The 21,401-nt window shown below is 43.1% G+C and overlaps 1 protein-coding gene across 4 annotated transcripts in view; it reads right to left on the bottom strand.

The window, feature by feature from the left end:
• SLF1 (SMC5-SMC6 complex localization factor 1) overlaps positions 1-21,401 on the bottom strand; it is a 229,596-nt gene that overhangs the window by 136,585 nt on the left and 71,610 nt on the right. For 3 of the 4 annotated variants that reach the window (XM_030193392.1, XM_030193394.1, XM_030193393.1), the window contains exons 7-8: positions 16,324-16,473; positions 7,386-7,442 (exon numbers count right to left, since the gene is read on the bottom strand). In XM_030193392.1, coding sequence (XP_030049252.1) covers positions 7,386-7,442; positions 16,324-16,473 — 207 coding nt within the window. The remainder of the gene's footprint in view (positions 1-7,385; positions 7,443-16,323; positions 16,474-21,401) is intronic. The other variant, XM_030193395.1, reaches the window with a different exon arrangement.

Raw genomic sequence — 21,401 nt, 5'->3', positions numbered from 1 at the left:
GCCCTCCAGGAAGCCGGCCTGCCCCTCATTAGGCGCATATATACATAACAGTGTATATTGTGTGTCATATAGAGTTGCAATCACCATTAAGTATCTCCGCTCAACATCCCTTATAGTATCATGAATGATCCACGGGTACGCCCCGGACAGCGCAATGAGAACCCCTCTCTTTTTTTTATCATCTGTACTTGAAGCACAATATACTTGAGGGTATCGCTTATGTCTTAATAGCTTCTCATGGCTGCGCCGCAGGTGCGTCTCCTGGACAAATATTACGTCTACCCCAAGGCGCATCATATCTTTAAACATCTGACTCCTCTTTTGAGGTGAATTAAGGCCTCTCACATTCAGAGTCGCGAGTCTAAGTGTCATCCACCTTTCTCTGTGATCTGCTCTTACATATTCTGCCGACCTCCTCAGTAATCCCACCTTTCCCTCCCCATCTTCCCTCCCCGCCATCCACTCACCCCCTCCCTGTTCTCCCCCTACCCACCTAACCCTCACCCTCCCTCTGAATCTGAGCATCGCTTCCATATTTGAGCGAATGCTACTCGGGTTGGGAGTGACTCCCCTGCACCCTTTACTTTCTTCAGCTTAAAGCACTGATCTCCACCCTCCCCCCGCATCAACTTCACATATAATTTCCCTGCTTACATGCCTGGGTGCCGAAGCAACTCAGTGCCCAGGGTCTTTACGTAACCTCCTTCCATGTAGCATCTTATTTCTGTCTCTGATATGTCCTGCAATGGACTGCAGCAAGACCCCAGCAGTCATAATGTTCTCCTGGTCTTCCACCGTAGCGGCTCTCGGTCTCACTTGAGTCGTTTCGCTGATTGCTGCTGCTGGAGTCTCTTACGTCCCACTCGTTGCCACTCTGGGCGGGGGTCTCGCTCGCCCTCTCGTTGGTGCTCTTCTCCCGTCATCCGGATCGCTCCTGACTCTCCATCTGGGACCACTGCACGTGCTTCCGCCACCGTCTGAACACGGTGCTGTTTGCCATCCTTATAAAAGATCAGAGCAAAAGGGTGGCCCCAGCGGTAACGGATGCCCAATTCGCGTAGATGCGCTGTCACAGGTTTTAGATCCGCTCTCCTCTTTAATGTAGCTGTGGCTAAATCTTGATAGATTTCGATGTTATAGGAATCCCATTGGAAGTCTTTTGTTTGCCTTGCTGCCTTCAGCACTCTTTCCTTTAGCTTGAAATCACTGAAGCAGGCTATAATGTCTTTCGGCTGATTATTACTCATCAGGCCTAGAGCCCCATGGGATCGCTCCAAGATTACCAGCTCTGGCTCCATCGGGGCCTCCGGTGTGGACAGCAAGGCACTGACTATTTTCTGAACCACAGATTCTGCATCCTGATAGAGCGGGGTTTCTGGCAGGCCCTTAAAACGCAAGTTACAGCGTCTGCCTCGATTTTCAAGGTCCTCCAATTTGTTGTTAATTTGCTGTTGACCCAGTCTAAGGTCAGATACCTGCAGGTCCAGCGATTGCAGCGCCTCTCCTTGATCATCTATTCGGGCCTCCGCCTCTTCTACTCTGCGACCTAGGCCCGCTATTTCTCCCCGCAGTTCCGCCCCCAAGTTAGCGATCTCCTGCCGGACTGCCTTGAGGTCTGAACGCATCTCCCGCATCCACTCCCGGAGCTCCGGGAAATCATTTACTCGCGGGAGCGAGTCTTGCGTTTGAAAAAGTTCTACTCCCGTACTTTCCTCCCCATTACTCTGGGTGCCTGGAGGTGGCTCTGCCTGGCCCGCTCCGCCCGCGAAAGCAAATTGGGAGAGATTTATGCCCTCTTGGCTCGCCTGCATCCCTTCACGATGTTGAGCAGTCCTTCAGCTACACTCCGCTGTAGTTTGCGATCGACTTCGGCGCTTTCGGAGGGGGAGAAACGCGTATTTTAGCTCTGGTGTGGTGGAGCTCCACGATCATGCGGCCATGCGCTCCGCTGACGTCACTTCCTCCCCTCGCAGCATTGCATCATTATGATGATGAAAAAAGAAGCACTGTGGAGGAACCAGAGGCAATGAAAGCAGCACAACCCAAGATACATTTCCCAAAATAATGACAGAATGGTGAAAGGCAGAAAATTCATACTGCTCGGAGACTTCATTATCAGAGGCATTAACTTAGGAACACAGTTCAGGTGTTCCAACCTAGTGGAAATGTCTTCCAAGATCTTCAGCTACAAGATGTACAGACCAAATACTGAAAGTGATCCGAGAAGAGAGCAAGGCTTCAAATGCTGATGTTGTAATTCACCTGGGGACAAATGACCTGGCCAACAATAGCAAGTTTACAGCACAGAGAGCATTCCAGAAGCTTGGGGAGGGACTGAAATCTTTAGTTCGGACTTTGGCTTTTTCTGAAGTAATTCCTACATGGGGAAGAGGAGAGGAAAGACTACGCAAAACAGAGGAATTCAATAAGTGGCTTGAGTCTTGGGGTAAAGAAGAAGGTTTTAGATACATAGGAGAATGGGGTAATACTTGGAAAATAACAGGCTACACTGTAATCTTCTGTTACACTCCTCCAGGTGTACGCCCTGCTTGCGCAGGGTATGGGCATTCGAGGATGTGGTGGCCATCTTGGATTTGGGCATCTCCAGGAGAGGGCAGCCATCTTGGAGATGGGCATCTTAGGTTGTGTCAGCCATCTTGGAGTTGGGTGGCTTCAGGAAGGAAGCACATATTTGGGCGTAAGACATTTCCTCTGATGGAGGCAGCCATGTTGGAACAGCTGCACATGTTTGAGCCTAATTCCTGCACTATTTAAGCCCTGCCACCAGTCCTTCCATGCTTCGGCTTCTATTGCTGTAGAGGTCGCGGTCCTCGTCTGTGTTCTACTGCTGGTTAGCTTATGATCCTGTGTTTTGACCCTTAGATTGTTTTCTGACTACTCTGCTGTATTGCTGCCTGCCCAGACTTTGGACTGACTCCTGACTACTCTGCTGTGTTGCTGCCTCCCTGGTTCCTGGACTGTGTCAGCTTTCCCGCCTGTCTGGTTGGTGGCCGTTCACCCCGCTGGTTCTGGAAGTCCTGGTGGCCGCCTGCACCTGGGGGCTCAACTCTCGGGGAACGGCGGTCGCTTCCCAGGTGAAGCTAGGGGTTGTCTGGCTGCTTGACCGAGCGCGGTGCTACTCCATCTTTGCCATGCTCAGCCGGGGCACAAGGGCTCACTTTCCCAAACGTAACATCTTCTAAGGTTCAGAGATCCCTTCTCATCATTTCTACTCCCTCCAGGGTATCCACTCTATTGGCTATTTTCTTGTCATCTGCAAAAAGGCACACCTTTCCTTCCAACCCTTCAGCAATATCTCCCACAAATATATTAAATAGAATAGGCCCCAGTAATGACCCCTGAGGATCTCCACTGCTCACCTTTCTTTCCGCCGAGTGGATTCCATTTACCACCACCCTCTGCCACCTGTCGGTCACCAGTTTCCTATCCAGTTCACCACTTTCAGTCCTAAGTTCAGCCCTTTCAGTTTATTCACGAGTCTTCTGTGGGGAACCGTATCAAAGGCTTTGCTGAAGTCCAAGTAGATTACATCTAGCGCATGTCCTTCATCCAGTTCTTTGGTCACCCAGTTAAAGAAGTCAATAAGATTCGTTTGGCAGGATTTTCCTTTGATAAAGCCATGTTGCCTCAGGTCCTGTAACCTGTCGGCGTCTAGAAAGTTAACGATCCTTTCTTTCAGCAGTGACTCCATTATTTTTCCTACCACTGACGTGAGACTTACCGGTCTGTGGTTTCCCACTTTTTCTCTGTCTCTACTTTTGTGAAGAGGGACCACATCCACTCGTCTCCAATCCCGCGGAACCTCTCCGGTCTGTAAAGATCTATTAAATAAATCTTTAAGAGGTCCCGCCAGGACCTCTCTGAGCTCCCTTAGTATTTTGGGATGTATCCCATCCAGCCCCATAGCTTTGTCCACCTTCATTCTCCAGCTGTTTGTTTATTTATTTGCTGCATTTGTATCCCAAATTTTCCCACCTATTTGCAGGTTCAATGTGGCTTACATTATGTCGCAAAGGCGGACACCATAAACTCTTTCTTCCATAAATGGCGCAGTATCCACTCCATTCCCAGACATTCCCTCGGCAGCCGACCGCGGTTCTTCTCCAGGATTTTCCTCCGTGAACACTGAAGAGAAATAATTGTTTAGCACATTCACTTTATCTTCATCACTCTCCACATACCCATTCTCATTATCTTTCAGTCTCGCAGTTCCATTCCTCTCTCTTCTCCTTTCTCCAATATATCTGAAAAAGGTCTTGTCACCTCTCTTTACATTTTTAGCCATTTTTTCTTCTCACGCTTTCGCTAGCCGTATTTCCCTCTTCGCCCTTATATCAAGCCATACGGTGTGTTGATCACTATTACATAAGTGGGCACCCACCCGGATATTGGAAACACTACCCCCATTCGTGAGCACTAGATCCAGCATTGACCCTTCCCTCATGGGTTGCGTCACCATTTGTCTGAGCAAGGCACTTTGACAGGCATCCACAATCTCCCTACTTCTTTCCAATTCCACAGGTGGGACGTTCCAATCCACGTCAGACAAATTGAAATCTCCCAACAGTAGCACCTCCCCTTTTACACCAATCTTTTGAATATCTTCTATCAGATCCTTGTCTAATTTCTCCGTTTGCGCAGGAGGTCTGTAGATAACCCCTGAGTGGATACAGGTTCCGTCTTCTGTTTCCAGGACGATCCATAAAGCTTCTTCCTTTCACCAGGTTCCCCACATTTCAGCTGCTCTGATATTGTCTCTCACATACAGTCACTTCTCCACCTCTTCGGTCCTCTCTATCCTTCCTAAAAAGATTATAGCCTGGTATGGTCACTTCACATTCATGGGAATCGTTGAACCATGTCTCCATAATAGCAACAATATCCATGTTTTTTTTTTTTTTTCAAACCTCAGGGCTTGCAAGTCTTGAACCTTTTTACTTAGACTACGAGCATTTGTGCACATAGCTTTCCATGTGCTTAGTGAGTTTAGTTGGTTTACTGTATTTACATGACCTTTCCATCTGCCATCATGTTTATTCTGGGGGTGACTTTCTGAAATACCTTGTTTCCTTTTGTGACCCCCACCCTCTAGTTTAAATGTCTAGAAACATATTGTCTGAATTTCTCCCCAAGGATCCTTTTTCCCATCACAGAAAGATGTAGCCCATCAATAGTTGAGGGTCTGGCAGTTAAAATTTAATACACCCAAGCAGGGCGTACACCTGGAGGAGTGTAACAGAAGAATAGTTGAGGGTCTGGCAGTTAAAATTTAATACACTATCCTGAACTCTGGGGTAAAGTTACGTTCTGGTTTCAATTTCTATGTTTGCATCTAAAATTATCAGAAACCGTTGTATATTACTTCCTTATTTTTTTTATTTTTTCTATCTGCTGTGATATAAATCATATAGTGATATAAAACATTAGTAACACTAAATGATTTATATCACAGCAGACAGAAAAAATTTAAAAAAATAAGGAAGTTAAAATTTAATGCCAAGAAGTGTAGAGTGATGCACTTGGGGTGCAGAACCCCAAAAGAGAGATACCAAATAGGAGGGGAGAAATTAGTAAGCTCGACTCAGGAGAGAGACTTTGGGGTGTTGGTGTCTGAGGATCTGAAGGTGAAGAAACAATGCGACAAGGCGACGGCTGTGGCCAGAAGGATGCTAGACTCGTAGAGAGGGGCATAACCAGCAGAAGACAGGAGGTGTTGATGCCCCTCTACAAGTCATTGGTGAGGCCCCACTTGGAGTATCGTGTTCCATTTTGGAGGCCGTATCTTGCTAAAGATGTAAAAAGACTGAAAGTGGTGCAAAGAAAAGCTACAAAAATGGTATGGGATTTGCGTTGCAAACCATATGAGGAGAGACTTGGTGACCTGAACATGTATACCTTGGAGGAAAGGAGAAACAGGGGTGACATGATACAGATGTTCAAATATTTGAAAGGTATTAATGCGCAAACGAACGAGACGGGGAGGTGGTAGAACTAGAGGACATGAATTGAGGTTGAAGGGAGGCAGACTCAGGACTAATGTCAGGAAGTATTTTTTCACGGAGAGGGTGGTGGACATGAGGAATGCCCTCCCGTGGGAGGTGGTGGAGATGAAAACGGTAATGGAATTCAAACGTGCGTGGGATAAACACAAAGGAATCCTGTTTAGAAGGAATGGTTCCGCGGAATCTTAGCGGAGATTGGGTGGCGAGCCGGTAATTGGGAAACAAAACGGGAGCTGGGCAGACTTCTACAGTCTATGCCCTGATCGTGTCTGAATAGATAGGGATGGGCTGGAGTGTAAATTTTAAGGGGCTTTGACATTAGCTTCAGAACTTAGTACAAGAACAGTGCTGGGCAGACTTCTACAGTCTGTGCCCTGAGAAAGGCAAGGACAAATCAAACTCGGGTAGACATATAAAGTATCTTGTTGGGCAGACTGGATGGACCGTACAGGTCTTTATCTGTCGTCATTTACTATGTTACCCAGTATCAGAGTTTTTTAGTGCCAACAAAGATGACGTTGAATCTGCGCAGGCCGTCGGGTCTGAGGATGCTCAGTCTAAATGGTCACTATTAGCACCAGACGTTGAAGCAGAAGTAGACCTCACATGTAGATGTGTCTCCACTGTCCAGTGCAGCTCCAGAAGCCATGGGGACCAAAGACTTTGATGCCAATGGATAGGACTTCTATGTGCCGAAAAGCCTCTCTGCTGTATTTGAGTACAAAGAGCTTGCTGTCAGGGCCCAGACATTTTAGGCACGTGTCATGTGGGTCTGTCACAATCATGGTCCTAGTACAGTCTTGTGCACCTCTTAAACCCACTGCTAGGTTTCTGGGACATCATGAGAAAAATACCTGCAACAAAACCAAATAGCTCAATTGTGGGGAATAAGGGTTTTATTTTATTTTTTTAATGGACCTGCCTGGGAGCTCAGGCCTAAAGCTCCTGTGAGCTACAAACGAAAAGAAAAAGAAATGAAAAGTGCCAAAAAACTAACAAAAACGAGAGAGGAAACAAAAATGAAGAAAAAAGCCCAGTCCCACGCTACTCGCTAGTAGAACGAGGCAGGAAGGCAAAAGTTTTCAGAGAAAATGACTTGCTCTAGCGAAGGAAAACATCTTAGCTCCACACAAAGTGAAACTTGTGGATCCTGCATGACTCAGGCAGGCAGGAACGCATGTGCAGTGGAAGTCTGCCAAAGGCCTCTAGAAGTTACAGAACACTAGGCAGCGTCCACCCTTGGGGCTCCATCAGGGACATCACCCTACATGTGACTACATTATGTTCTACTTGTCTTCGGAGAAAAGTTGCTCTGGTTTTTTAAAGATAAAGTTTTAACAACAGGAAAGCAAAACTTCTCACCTTTGAGCTGTATTCATGTAGAGTAACATCTTCTCTAACATATTTGTGGTTGACAGCCTGTAAAACAGTACACAAAGTGGGTAACTTTATAATAACAAGTAGCCTATAACATTTTCCAAAAATGTGCCTTTATAAGATTGCTGTAGGAGTCTATTTGCCTAGGACAAACTTTCATTTGCTCAGTGCTAAGTGTAAAATCTGTACATGCATATTTTATCAAGTATGCATGTTCATCACAACTCTACCTCTGCTCTGCTCTCCAGAATGATTATGTGTATAACATGTAAAACTAGGCAGAAGATTACCTTGCACCTACTTTTCACAAATGCATACCTCATGCAATTTTATAATAGCCATTTTCTACATGTTAAAAACATGCTTTACATTTCTAAAATGCTTCATAAAAATTATCTATAACTCTCTTCAGTGGTTTATTAACCCAACTTAGTCATGTTTTATACTCAAGGGGCAGGCAGAGAAGCCAATACAAGGAAATCCTACATACACAACAAACTTCTAGTTATTGCTAGAAATGATTATATAAACAAACTTAAGAACATAAGAGTTACTGGAATGGGTCAGACCAAGGGTCAATCCATCCCAGTATCCTGTTTCCAACAGTGGCCGATCCAACTTGGTAGACTCCCCAAAACTAGCAAGATTACATGCTACATAACCCCAAGAATAAGCAGTGGCTTGTCCAGGTCCACCTTAACGTATTATGGACTTTTTCTCCAGGAATTTTTCAAACTTTTTTAAAACCCAGAAATGTTACTTTTTATCATTTCTCTGGCATGAGTTCCAGAGCTCAATACCTGGAGTGAAAACATGTTTTTTCTCATTTGTTTTAAATATGCTACTATTTAAGTTTATGCTTATTCAAAAGCATGGATTAATGAGACAAAGCCAGCATGGATTTAGTGAAGGGAAATCTTGCCTCACCAATCTATTACATCTCTTTGAAGGGGTGAATGAACATATGGATAAGGGTGAGCCGATCAATATTGTGTATATGGATTTACAAAAGACTCCAGAGAAAATTGGAGAGTCATGGAATAGGAGATAGTGTTCTATTGTGGATTAAAAACTGGTTAAAAGATAGAAAACAGAGAGTAGGGTTAAATGGTCAGTATTCTCAATGAAGAAGGGTAGATAGTGGGGTTCCCCAGGGCTCTGTGCTGGGACCGCTGCTTTTTAACATATTTATAAATGACCTAGAGATGGGAGTAACTAGTGAGGTAATTAAATTTGCTGATGACACAAAGTTATTCAAAGTTGTTAAATCGCGAGAGGATTGTGAAAAATTACAAGAGGACCTTATGAGACTGGGCATCTAAATGGCAGATGACGTTTAATGTGAGCAAGTACAAAGTGATGCAAGTGGGAAAGAGGAACCTGAAATATAGTCACGTAATGCAAGGTTCCACATTAGGAGTCACCGACCAGGAAAGGGATCTAGGCGTCATTGCTGATGATACATTGAAAACCTCTGCTCAGTGTGCGGTGGCGGCTAAGAAAGCAAATAGAATGTTAGGTATTATAAGGAAAAGAATGGAAAACAAAAATGAGGATGTTATAATGCCTTTGTATTGCTCCATGGTGTGACTGCACCTCGAATATTGTGTGCAATTCTGGTCACCACATCTCAAAAAAGATATAGTGGAATTAGAAAAGGTACACAGAAAGGCAACGAAAATGATATAGGGGATAGGACGACTTCCCTATGAGGAAAGGCTAAAGTGGCTAGGGCTCTCCAGCTTGGAGAAGACAGCTGAGGGGAGATATGATAGAGGTCTATAAAATAACGAGTGGAGTGGAATAGATAGACAGGAATCGCTTGTTTACTCTTTCCAACAATACTAGGACTAGGGAGCACGCAATGAAGCTACAAAGTAGTAAATTTAAAACAAATTGGAGAAAATATTTCTTCACTCAACATGTAATTAAACTCTGGAATTCGTTGCCAGCGAATGTAGTAAAATCAGTTAGCTTAGCGGGGTTTAAAAAAAGTTTGAATAGTTTCCTAAAAGAAAAGTCCATAGACCATTATTAAAATACACTGCTTATTTCTTATTTCTAGAATAAACAGCATAAAATGTATTGTACTGTTTTGGGATCTTGCCAGGTGCTTGTGACCTGGATTGGCCACTGTTGGAAACAGGATGCTGGGCTTGATGGTCTGTCTCAGTATGGCAATACTTAAGTATTTATTTACTCATTCCACACCACTCAGAATCTTATAGACCTCTACATCTCCTCTCAGCCATCTCTTCCAGCTGCAGAGCCCTAACCTTTTTAGCCTTTCCTCATGAGAGTTGTTTCATCCCCTTAATTTTGGTCGTTCCTCTTTATACCTTCTCAAGTTCCACTCTATCTTTTCTGAGATGCAGAGACCAGAATTGCACACAATACTCAAGGTGCAGTCTTACCACAGAGTGATATAGGGCATTAAGATATTTTTCTTTTGTTTTCTATTCCTTTTCTAATAATTCCTAATATTGTTTGCTTTTTATCCAACTGCCATATATCAAGCAGAATATTTCAACATATTGATCATGATGACACTTAAAATTCTTTTTTCTTGGTGGTGACTCCTAATATGGAACCTAGCACCATGTAGCTATAATGCACTTGTTCACATTAAATTATATCCAGCATGAGGATCACATGATGCTGAGCTAGACAGCGGATGTTGCTGAGCTCCTGGGCCCTCTCGCTTAACATCGACCCCCGCACCATCTCAGCATTTTATTTTAAGTTATTATTTATAAATTTCTCTTACTAAAGGTTCTGGTTAGTGATTGAGAGAGTTGGTTTTCTGCAGCGGGCCAGCAATGTCCTCTAAACAGCTGAGGAGAGACGGAGTTCAGAGCCGTACCGGGGAATCCAAGATGGCGGATGGGGACTCCTCGAGTCCGAAATCAGTCGGCTCCGTGTGGGCCGCGGAAATCACTGCAGAAGTATCACTCATGCTAGAATCCTTGGTGGACACTAAGCTACAGAAGATTTCTGACAAACTTGAGGAGATTGATGGTAAACTTGGAAATATTAGTTCTGATCTATCTACTTACCAATAGCGTCTTTCGGACACAGAGGATCAGTTGCAGCAGGGGGATATGCAAAGGCAACTTGAACTTCTGGAGGCCAAGATAGAGGATCTGAATGTCCAGATGATTGGACATGGAACTGCGTGATTTTCTTGAGGGATGGCTTCCTAAGGCCTTAAAACTGCAACTTGCTACAGGCCCGCTGCGTATTGAGTGTGCTCATCGCCTGGGACTGGTTATGCCTCAGGACCCCTGTCCATGGACCGTCATCTTTAAACTGCTAAACGTTGCTCACAAGCAGGAGATTTTCCGGGCTTTACGTCGAACGGGACCTTTGCAATATGATAATCATCCTATTCTTTGTTTCCAAGATTTTTCAGTGGCTGTATCAGAACATCGCAAGGAGTTTAGGGATGCTTGTAAACTGCTTTATACTAAAAAGATACAGCCTGCACTGCTTTATCCAGCCCAGTTACGGATTCTATATGAGGGAAAGACACACATTTATACTTCGACAGCGAGGTTCTGCAATTTGCTCAACATGTGTCCCAGCCTGCACCACCTACTTGATTCTTTTGGTGGAGCTTTGGTGTTCAGTTTGGCGACTGCAAAGAAGTTTTGGGACTATGGCTGAGAGTGAATATCACTTTGGACTGTCTGTAGCTGTTTGAAATTATTTTTTTTTTTGCTGAGGGGTGTGGGGGACAGGGTGGGGAGCTCACCATGATCTAGTCCTGGAAAGGGGCATGTGTAGTTTTGCAAAGGGGGGAGGGATGGGGGGAAGGGAAGGGAGGGGTAAGGTGGTGTAGGAAGTGTGGTGTATGTGTGCGGGTGTTATGGTTACTGGTTGTGTGGTACTGCTGTTCCTCTGGCTCAAGTTCATTTCTCTTGATTGGCTGAAACCCAATACAATCTCTCTGGCTACCTATTCTTGTTATTCGGGTTGGGGGCACCCATGGGCTGGGGGGTGTTCCATTGAGCTCCTTTACTTGATGTTCTTTTTGATTGGACAGTTTAGTTACAGCCACATTGGGATCCCTTAAATTAGTTTCCTGGAATTTGGGAGGGATTATCTCTCCAATTAAGAAAACTAAGGTGTTACAGGCTTTGCAGCGTCAGAAGGCAGACATTGCTTTTGTGCAAGAGACCCATTTATCCTCAGTGGAGCATGCTAAATTTCAGAGAGGGTGGGTGGAGGGTCTGGTAGATGCTCCTGCAGTCCATCGTAAAGCAGGTGTGATGATTGTCTTTCGTAAAGGTTTAAATGTGCAGATAAAATCAACAGTGTGAGATCAGCAGGGGAGGTATATTGTGGCTTCCATTGAGATGGCAGGGCGCTCATTGGTGCTCTGTAATGTTTACGCCCCTAATGATTTTGATAGAACATTTTATCAAGACTTAATTGCTCTCTTGACTGCTTATCAGGCTGGGAATATAATACTTGGGGGGGGGGGGGGGGGTTAACTTGGTGTTTGATCCCAGTTTAAACAAATCCACTTCGAGTGGTCAGTTCTCTGGGAATTATCCTAAAGCTTTGTCTCTGCTCTGCAATGCATTAGATCTTATAGATGTGTAACATATTCTGCATCCCATGGATAGCGATTATACCCATCTTTCTCGGGCCCATGCCTCCTAATCTCGTATAGACTATTTTTTTGTCTCTAGCCTCCTATTTCCTGTATTCTTGAGGCAGAGATTGGCACCTTTGATCTATCGGACCATGCTCTGATCTGGTTTCAGCTGGAAATGAAGTTGGGGGCTGAGGAGAGATATCATTGGCAATATCCGCTGGAGTTTTGAGACCAAAATTTTCAAGCGTTTTTAATGGAGCACTGGGAGGATTACGAGTTTCATAATGGCATACACAAACATCAACCTGACCTTTATTGGGAAACAGCGAAGGCTGTATTACGGGGAGACATTATTTCCTATCGTGCTCGAAAGCTTAGTGATCAGGAAATACTTAGATTGGAAAAATTGATACAATGCCAGTGGATTAAATATGGAAGTGCCCCTACTGAGAATAAGAGAGTGGCCTTGCTGACATCCCAGAGGGAATTGAATGAACTTTTACACCAGCAGGTGGTAAAATCGCAGCTTTATTATAAATATCAATTGCTTCGTTATAGAAATACGGCTGGACCATTGTTGGCACGCCTGGTTAGGGGAAGAAGAGGACCAACTCGGGTTTTCCAACTGCGCAATTTGGTTGGCGGAAAGCTCCACTCAGATGTGGACATAGCAGATCGCTTCCACGCGTTTTATGAATCCCTGTATGCAAACCTTGAGCAGGATGTCTTGGCTAGTGACATATCTACAGAATTTAGATTTCCCCAAGCTTTAACCTAGACAGCTTATCTCCTTGAATAAGCCCTTTACGGAGGGAGACTTATTGCTGGCTTTGCAGCAAAGTGCAATGCATAGGACCCCAGGCCCTTGTGTCTATCGCATGTAATTTTACAAACAGTTTTATGATTGGGTGAAATCTCCACTTCTCGATTTGTTTAATGCAATGGTCGCAGATGGGGCTATTCTGGAATTTTATTGCCTATGTCGGGTAAAGATCCTGAAGATCTGGGCTCTTATAGACCTATTTCTCTCCTTAATGCAGATGTCAAATTATACGCGAAGATCTTGGCTAATAGACTGTTGCAGAGGCTTCCGGACCTGGCTGATTCAACCCAGGTGAGTTTTGTGAAGGTGCGAGTGGCGGTTAAAAATATGCGCTCCATCTTAGCCTCTTTAGAGGTGGTAGGAGTAGCCTAGTGGTTAGTGCAGTGGACTTTGATCCTGGGGACCTGGGTTCGATTCCCACTGCAGCTCCTTGTGACTGTGGGCAGGTCACTTAACCCTCCATTGCCCCAGGTACAAAATAAGTACCTGTATATATGTAAACCACTTTGAATGTAGTTGCAAAATACCACAGAAAGGCAGTATGTCAAGTCCCATTTCCCCTTTCCCCTCTCTCTTAGTTAGCTTTGATGTGGAGAAAGCGTTTGATAAGAGTGTTGTGGCCCTTTCTGTTTGCAGTAATGCAGCACTATGGCATAGAGGGTTTCTTTGTAGCTGTGGTCCGGGTTCTTTATACCGATCCGCAGGCATGTGTGTGAGTCAACGGAGTGCTTTCCAAACCGTTATGTATTCATAGAGGCACTCGGCAGGGGTCCCCGTTGTCTCCACTTCTGTTTGTGTTGTCTTTGGATCCCCTTCTTCGCAAAATTATCCAACATCCAGAAATCACTGGTGTCTCGATAGGTAAGTGAGTTTCTTCTTTCGGCGTTTGCAGACAACTTGTTGGTTCATCTTATTAAGCCCTTGCATTCATTGCCTGCCTTGTTGGGAGTTGTTTCCAGAATTTAGTGTTTTTGCTGGTTTTAAACTTAATTATTCCAAGTCTCTGACTTTGACGTCAATGGAGGAGCTGTGGAACCAGTGGGCATACGGCACCTTCTCTTATTTAGGGATACAGCTTTCTATGAAGTCATTTGAATTGTACCACCTAAATGTCACCCGTTTATTGAAGGATACGGAAGAGAGGCTGAAGACATGGATGTCTCTGCCACTTACATTATATGGTAGAACTCAACTCTTCCGGATGATGGAGTTTCCAAGATGGCTTTATATGATTTAACTCTTGCCTCTCCATGTTCTTAAAAAGGATCTTAAGCTGCTTTACAGATTGTTGGGGTGCTTTTGTTGGGGAGATAAAAAATCTAGACTCCCACTGTCATTTATGTTGGGTTCTTGGAGGGAGGGTGGTCTAGGCCTGTCTGACCTCCGGCGTTATAATCAAGCTTGTTTCCTTCGCCATTTGGGAGATTGGTTCTTAAAAAGACAGGACTATACTCCACGACAATTAGAACGTCAGTATTTTGCGCCCTGTCATTTTTATTTTCTGTTGCAGGCCTCACGGTCTGCAGTTCCTGTGTCCTTCAGGAATAGTTTGTTGTTGAGTCCTTTACGGATGCTTTGGAAAGATGACTAGATTGTGGGAATTAGACTCATTCACGTCGGACTTGCTCTCAATTCGGGGGAATTTGTTGTTTACGCCTGGTAATGAAAATGGCACATTTCAAATTTAGGAGCATATGGGTATCACCGGATTGGAGCATATTCTGACAGAAAGAGGTTCTTTGTTGAGCTTAGGGGCTTTGGGTATTGGCATCGAGATAAATAACGCTTATGCATATAACCAATTAGCACATTATGTTGGCTCCTTGAGTTCTGAGGCTTTGGGGTCCAGGCACAGCTATCGTTTAAGACAATTTCTCCAGTTGGTGATAGGGGATTGGCTTTCGGTCTCGGGCTTTTATAAGGCTCTTGTTACCCTTGACCCGTTGAAGGACAAGGAGGTCATTCGGTTGTGATGGGCACGAGATTTGGACAGGCCTACTATTTTATTGGACTTTGATGCCTTGACCTCCCGGATCCCCACATTGGCTGTTAATGCAGATCTACAGGAGTGCCAATTTCGTATTTTGCACAGGGCATATCTCACAAAGGTTCAAATCTTTAAAATAGAAAGTGTTGATACAGCTTTATGTGAAAAATGTAAGCGCATCCAGGGCTCCTTCTTTCATTCCCTCTGGGATTGTTTTTTGTGCAAAGTTTTTGGAGGGCAATTTTTCAATATTTAGCAATGTTATTGGGCTCATGGACTCCCTTTTGGATAAATATAAACTTTTTGCATTGCAGAGTAGACCTGCTCAACAACTGATTCGCAAGGCCTCTATGATAGGTAAGCATATTATTTTAAGTCGCTGGACTAGTAGCTCCCCTTCAGATTATTGGCACTGGCGTAATAAATTTCATGGGCTCATGCTGTTTGAGTGCCGGAGTGGTAAACACATTATGAGAGTCCGGGGGGATGCATATACCACACAATAAGGTTTGGCTGTTAATGGATTTTGGTTTCCCTGCACACCCAGTTTTCGTTTTGTGAGATTGGTTTGGGTCGGGATGGGTGGGATGAGGGGGGTGAGGTGGAGGGTGGTTGGGATCTATGTATTCATAGTGTTGCAACAATGCTTAGTTAGGGTTTTTGTTGCTTCTCTAGTGGGTTGTCTAAGTCTTTTTTTCTTTTAGTACATGTGCCCTATATATACTGTTTGTAAGTGATTTCATAGACCTACTTTTTTGTTACCTTCGTTAATAAGAAGTTGACTTATATCTGGTTGGGGGAGGGAAGTAGGGAGTTTGGGAAGGAAGGGTGGAGAGTGGGGTAATAATGGGAGTCCATGTTTAAAATAGAAAGTTTTTTGATGACCTTTGTTTTAATATTATCAATATTTTTTTATTTGAAGTTCATCAATAACAATAATTTAAAATAAAATAAACTATATCCGACATTTGAATGTCCAGTCTTACAGCCTTTCAAGGTCCTGCTGTAATTTCTTATAGTTGGTATGCGATTTCACAACTTTGAATAGTTTAGGATTACCTGCAAATTTGATCACCTCACTCATCATTCCCATTTGCAGATCATTTATTAATATGTTAAAAAAGTACAATTCCCAATACAGAACTTTGTGGCACTCCACTATTAACTTTGTCCATTTAGAGAATTGGCCATTTAACCCTACTCTCTGTTTTATATCTTTTAACGAGTACCTAATCCACAGCAGAACATTGCCTCCTATCCAATGGCTTTTTAATTTTCACAGGAGTCTCATGAGGGACTCTGTCAAAAGCTTTCTGAGAACCTGGACACACTATCGTTCCCCTTTATCCATGTTTATTCATGCCTTCAAATTGGTAAGGCAAGACTTCCCTCACAAAGCACTGATTAGATAGATATTTCAAAGTCTTCACACAGCAATCTGTGCAATCGTATCTGATATATAAAACCAAATATTTGTTTCCAAATTATAATGTTCTCTTTCACTTATTACCTGGGCTAGGCATATATGTTGTTTTAATGCACTTTTCACTTCAGCAAACTGCATCTTAAATAAGTAATCCTGGGTTCTTCTTTTCTGCTGGTCACAATCAGGTGAGCGATGCTCCACCAAAATATTTTCTGCATTTGTTTGTATTGTGTTCTGAGTATAAAAAAAGCAATAGTCAATAGTATTTGTTTAGAAATCTGCAAATATTGAATGTGCACAATCAGTATTAAATTGATAACTGTTCATCCGGACATAAGCATGAATACCTAAATGAGATTAATAGCTGGTGCAATATGCTAAGGGAAATTCAGACATGTAGACCTTATGATCCTTCATTCTCGTTAGCCAAGTATAACCAGATAAATGGGATTAGGTGGTTTATTAGCTCTGTGCATGTGATCACCATCTGTCTGGACAGGGTTACAAGACTATTTCTTAACTTCTAAGGCTCCCTCCATCCACTGTCAGTCTACAAATGGAAAAAAATTATAGACTATAGTGGTGCTACCTAGGAGTGGTCATCCTGCCAAAATCAGAAAGAATTTTTAACTAGCACCTAAATAGCTACAGGTCCTATTGCACTACAGCTGATGTGTTGGTGCATGCATCAGATTTAGGAAAAACAAATGGAAAAAGAAGACAGGAGAATGTCATTGGAATGCTTCTATATTTCACATATATTCTGACCTGAAGGCAGTAGACGGTTTTGCCTTCGAAAAGCTAATTTTAAAAAAATGAATTGTTAGTCTAACAACAAGGTATCATCCTATCTTTTTGTTTTATTTATATGTATTATCTTAAAAAAACAGACTAATATGACTATCACGCTATTTTATTCATAGCGACCAAATGCTAAGCTACACCAGTCACCATGCTTGCAAGTGTCGTAATTGGATCTCACCAGATGCTTTCCAAACTGTTCAGAGTTGGGGAAATATTTCAAGAATTTCTCCCTTTGCCCCTCAGTGAGGACTTCAGGAAAAAAGGCATGAGCTTTCTAAGAACATAAGCATTGCTATAATGGGACAAATTGAAGGTCCATCAAGCCCAGTATCCTGTTTTCAATAGTGGACATCCAGGTCACAAGTACCTAGCAAGACCCCAAAAGAGTAAAAACCAGATTTTATGCTGCTTATCTCCAAGAATGAGCAATGGATTTCCCCCAAGTTCATCTTAATAATGGCTTATGGACTTTTTTCATAGGAACATGACCAAAATGTTTTTAGACCCTGTTAATACAAATATACCATCAAACAGACTAAAAGACTACACTATAAAACAATGATTGGACCAAACTACAAAGACACACACAAACTCTTCTACCTTGTAAACAAACTGCTAGACACCACACCAGTAACAAACAACAGCAAAGACACACCAGGGGTCGACGACCTCGCGAAATACTTCAAGGAAAAAATCATACAACTATGACTTAAAATACCCACCAGCCCTACTGAATACACAACACTCCTAAACTGTCTTGACCCAGAAGATAGAATATACCCAGCAGACAGAATCTGGACCGAATTCGAACTAATACCAGAAGACCTCATCTCTAAAACGCTCAAAAGATTCGCCAAATCCCAATGCAAACTAGATATCTGCCCAAACAACCTCATGAAATCAGCCCCTCAACAATTCACAATTGACCTAACTAACCACATGAATTTCATGCTACAAAACGGACTTTTCCCAAAAGAAAAAGGAAACATTTTACTCACACCAATACCCAAGGACACTAAGAAAAACACAAGCGAAATAATTAACTACAGACCAGTAGCATCTATACCACTAATAACCAAAATAACCGAAGGAATGGTTACCAAACAACTCACAAACTACCTCAACAAGTTCTCCATACTACATGACTCTCAATCAGGATTCCGGTCAAATCACAGCACAGAAACAGTATTAATTACCCTAATGACCAAATTTAAACAAATGATTGCAACCGGCACCAATATACTCCTCCTACAATTTGACATGTCAAGTGCCTTTGATATGGTAGATCACGGAATCCTATTACACATTCTCGAATATTTTGGCATCGGAGGCAATGTCCTAAACTGGTTCAAGGGGTTCTTAACCTTACGCTCATATCAAGTCACATCAAACTCAACTACGTCAGCTGCATGGACACCTGATTGTGGAGTACCACAAGGATCCCCCCTCTCTCCAACTATTTTCAATCTAATGATGACCCCCCTGGCAAAACTTCTATCAAACCAGAACCTTAACCCATACATATATGCCGATGATGTAACAATATACATTCCAAAATCAACCAAAGTTTACACATCATGAACACCTGGGCAGATGCATTCTGACTGAAACTGAACGCAGAAAAAACTCAATGCCTCATACTGACCTCCCAATACAACACGAATAAGTTTACCGCCATTAACACACCTAAACTAAATCTGCCAATCTCAGAAACATTAAAAATCCTTGGAGTCACTTTTGACCACCACCTAACACTCGAGACTCATGCGAACAACACAACAAAAAAAATGTTCTACTCCATGTGGAAACTGAAAAGAATTAGACCATTCTTTCCAAGATCTGTCTTCCGCAGTCTAGTGCAATCACTCGTACTCAGTCACTTGGATTATTGCAACTCATTATATGCAGGATGCAAGGAACAAATACTGAGGAAACTTCAAACAGCCCAGAATACAGCAGCCAGACTCATCTTCGGAAAACCAAAATACGAAAGTGCAAAACCCTTACGGGAGAAACTACACTGGCTACCACTCAAGGAACGCATCACTTTCAAAGTATGCACTTTAGTCCATAAAATCATTCACGGAGAAGCCCCTGCATACATGTCTGATTTAATAGACCTACCACCCAGAAACGCTAAAAGATCTTCCCGAACCTTCCTCAATCTCCATTTCCCTAAGTGCAAAGGAATAAAATACAAAGCATTGCACGGATCGACCTTCGCATACATGAGCACACAAGTCTGGAATACACTACCACGCAATCTGAAAACGATCTATAAACTGACCGACTTCCGTAAACTACTGAAAACCTATCTCTTTGAGAAAATCTACGGCAAGGATCAAAACGCATGAAGTCCATACAAACCAATAGATATGCACCAAAACACTCTATCCTGAAGTCTCTTCTCCCGTATCCTCACCACCCTTAAAACCCTACCCACAAATAAGAATGTTAGACCTTTATGTTCCCTCGATATTGTTTGTCCCCCTCTCAACTCACCACTGTTATCTTCTGATGTTCTATTCCCAAATGATATCCTGTATTTACTCTGTCTTCTATAACTCATCATAATGTAATCCATAATCGTACTGTAACCAATTGTACTTCCATCATTCTCAAAGTATTGTAAGCCACACTGAGCCCGCAAATAGGTGGGAAAATGTGGGATACAAATGCAAATAAATAAAATAAATTAACTGCTTTTACCATATTCTCTGGCAACAAATTCCAGATTTTAATTATATGTTGAGCAAAAGTATTTTCTCCGATTTTTTTTTGAAAAATCTGGCACAATCAAGAGTACAAATGCAACACAAACAAAGTCCACAAAAGAACTGTGAGCATGCAGTAGTGCGTTTCTGATCTGCATACTAGAAGAAAAGAAAAGATAAGATACAGGAATATCAAATACAGTAAAAACCAGACATACTCTTGCCATACAGCTTTTCAATAATACTAGGAACGAACTTTCCCCTCCCCACTGCTCCTATTATGAAAAAGGCAAATAAAGAAAAAAAATTGTTTGTAATGCTCCAATTTAGGAGGCTGAGCCTCAAATAATTGTAAACAGTTCTGTACTTTCACAACTCCAGCTCTACTCGTGTGGGCAGAGGGCAAGGCACCTATATAATGCCACAACTGTCCATAGGCAAAAACATCCACCTTAGGCAGATTATACAAGGATTGCATCTCCTCAGGAAATAGCAGTTGAACATCATCGAGAATACCCACTTGTTTCACTCCCTGTGCCTGCCACTCTCTAAACACTATTATCCATTCCAGGTAGAAAATCCAAATTACTTCCCAAGGGATAGGAGACGCGTCACAATTTATACTTAAGTGCAAAAACAGCACCACACCTAACGCATATAGGACCAAACAATGTGGTTACGATTAAGGCTTGTTGATCAGATCTGGAATGCAACAAACAGAGACAAGAGAGGTGCCCCCTCCAAAGACACGCAAGAAGCAAAGGCGGTCCCCAGACACCAATCTTCAATCTGCCGCAAGCCAGATGTCAAACTGTACATAGCAAGGTCTTAACAGCCCAAAGCCTCCTCTGTCAAGAGGCAACGCCAAGACCCACAGGTGCAAACGGAGAACATGATGCAGGAAGCCGGCAAAAGAATCGGTTGGGCCGCTGGATGACCGAGGGGTAAAAGGGGCGATCAAGGAAGACAAAGACGTAGCGGAGAGACTGAATGAATTATTTGCTTCGGTCTTCACCGAGGAAGATTTGGGTGGGATACCGGTGTCGGAAATGGTATTTCAAGCGGACGAGTCGGAGAAACTTACTGACTTCACGGTAAACCTGGAGGACGTAATGGGGCAGTTCGGCAAACTGAAGAGTAGCAAATCTCCTGGACCGGATGGTATTCATCCTAGAGTACTGATAGAACTGAAAAATGAGCTTGCGGAGCTACTGCTAGTGATATGCAACTTATCCTTAAAATCGAGCGTGGTACCGGAAGATTGGAGGGTGGCCAATGTAACGCCCATTTTTTTTAAAAGGCTCCAGGGGAGATCCAGGAAATTATAGACCGGTGAGTCTGACGTCGGTGCCGGGGAAAATGGTAGAGGCTATTATTAAAAACAAAATTACAGAGCACATCCGAGGACATGGATTACTGAGACCGAGTCAGCACGGCTTTTGTGTGGGGAAATCTTTCCTGACCAATTTACTTCAATTCTTTGAAGGAGTAAACAAACATGTGGACAAAGGGGAGCCGGTTGATAGTGTGTATCTGGATTTTCAAAAGGCGTTTGACAAGGTACCTCATGAAAGGCTACAGAGGAAATTGGAGGGTCATGGGATAGGAGGAAATGTCCTATTGTGGATTAAAAACTGGTTGAAG

This window comes from Microcaecilia unicolor, chromosome 2, assembly GCF_901765095.1.
Source record: "Microcaecilia unicolor chromosome 2, aMicUni1.1, whole genome shotgun sequence".
Taxonomy (NCBI): Eukaryota; Metazoa; Chordata; class Amphibia; order Gymnophiona; family Siphonopidae; genus Microcaecilia; species Microcaecilia unicolor.
This window is presented reverse-complemented; position numbering and strand designations above follow the sequence as displayed.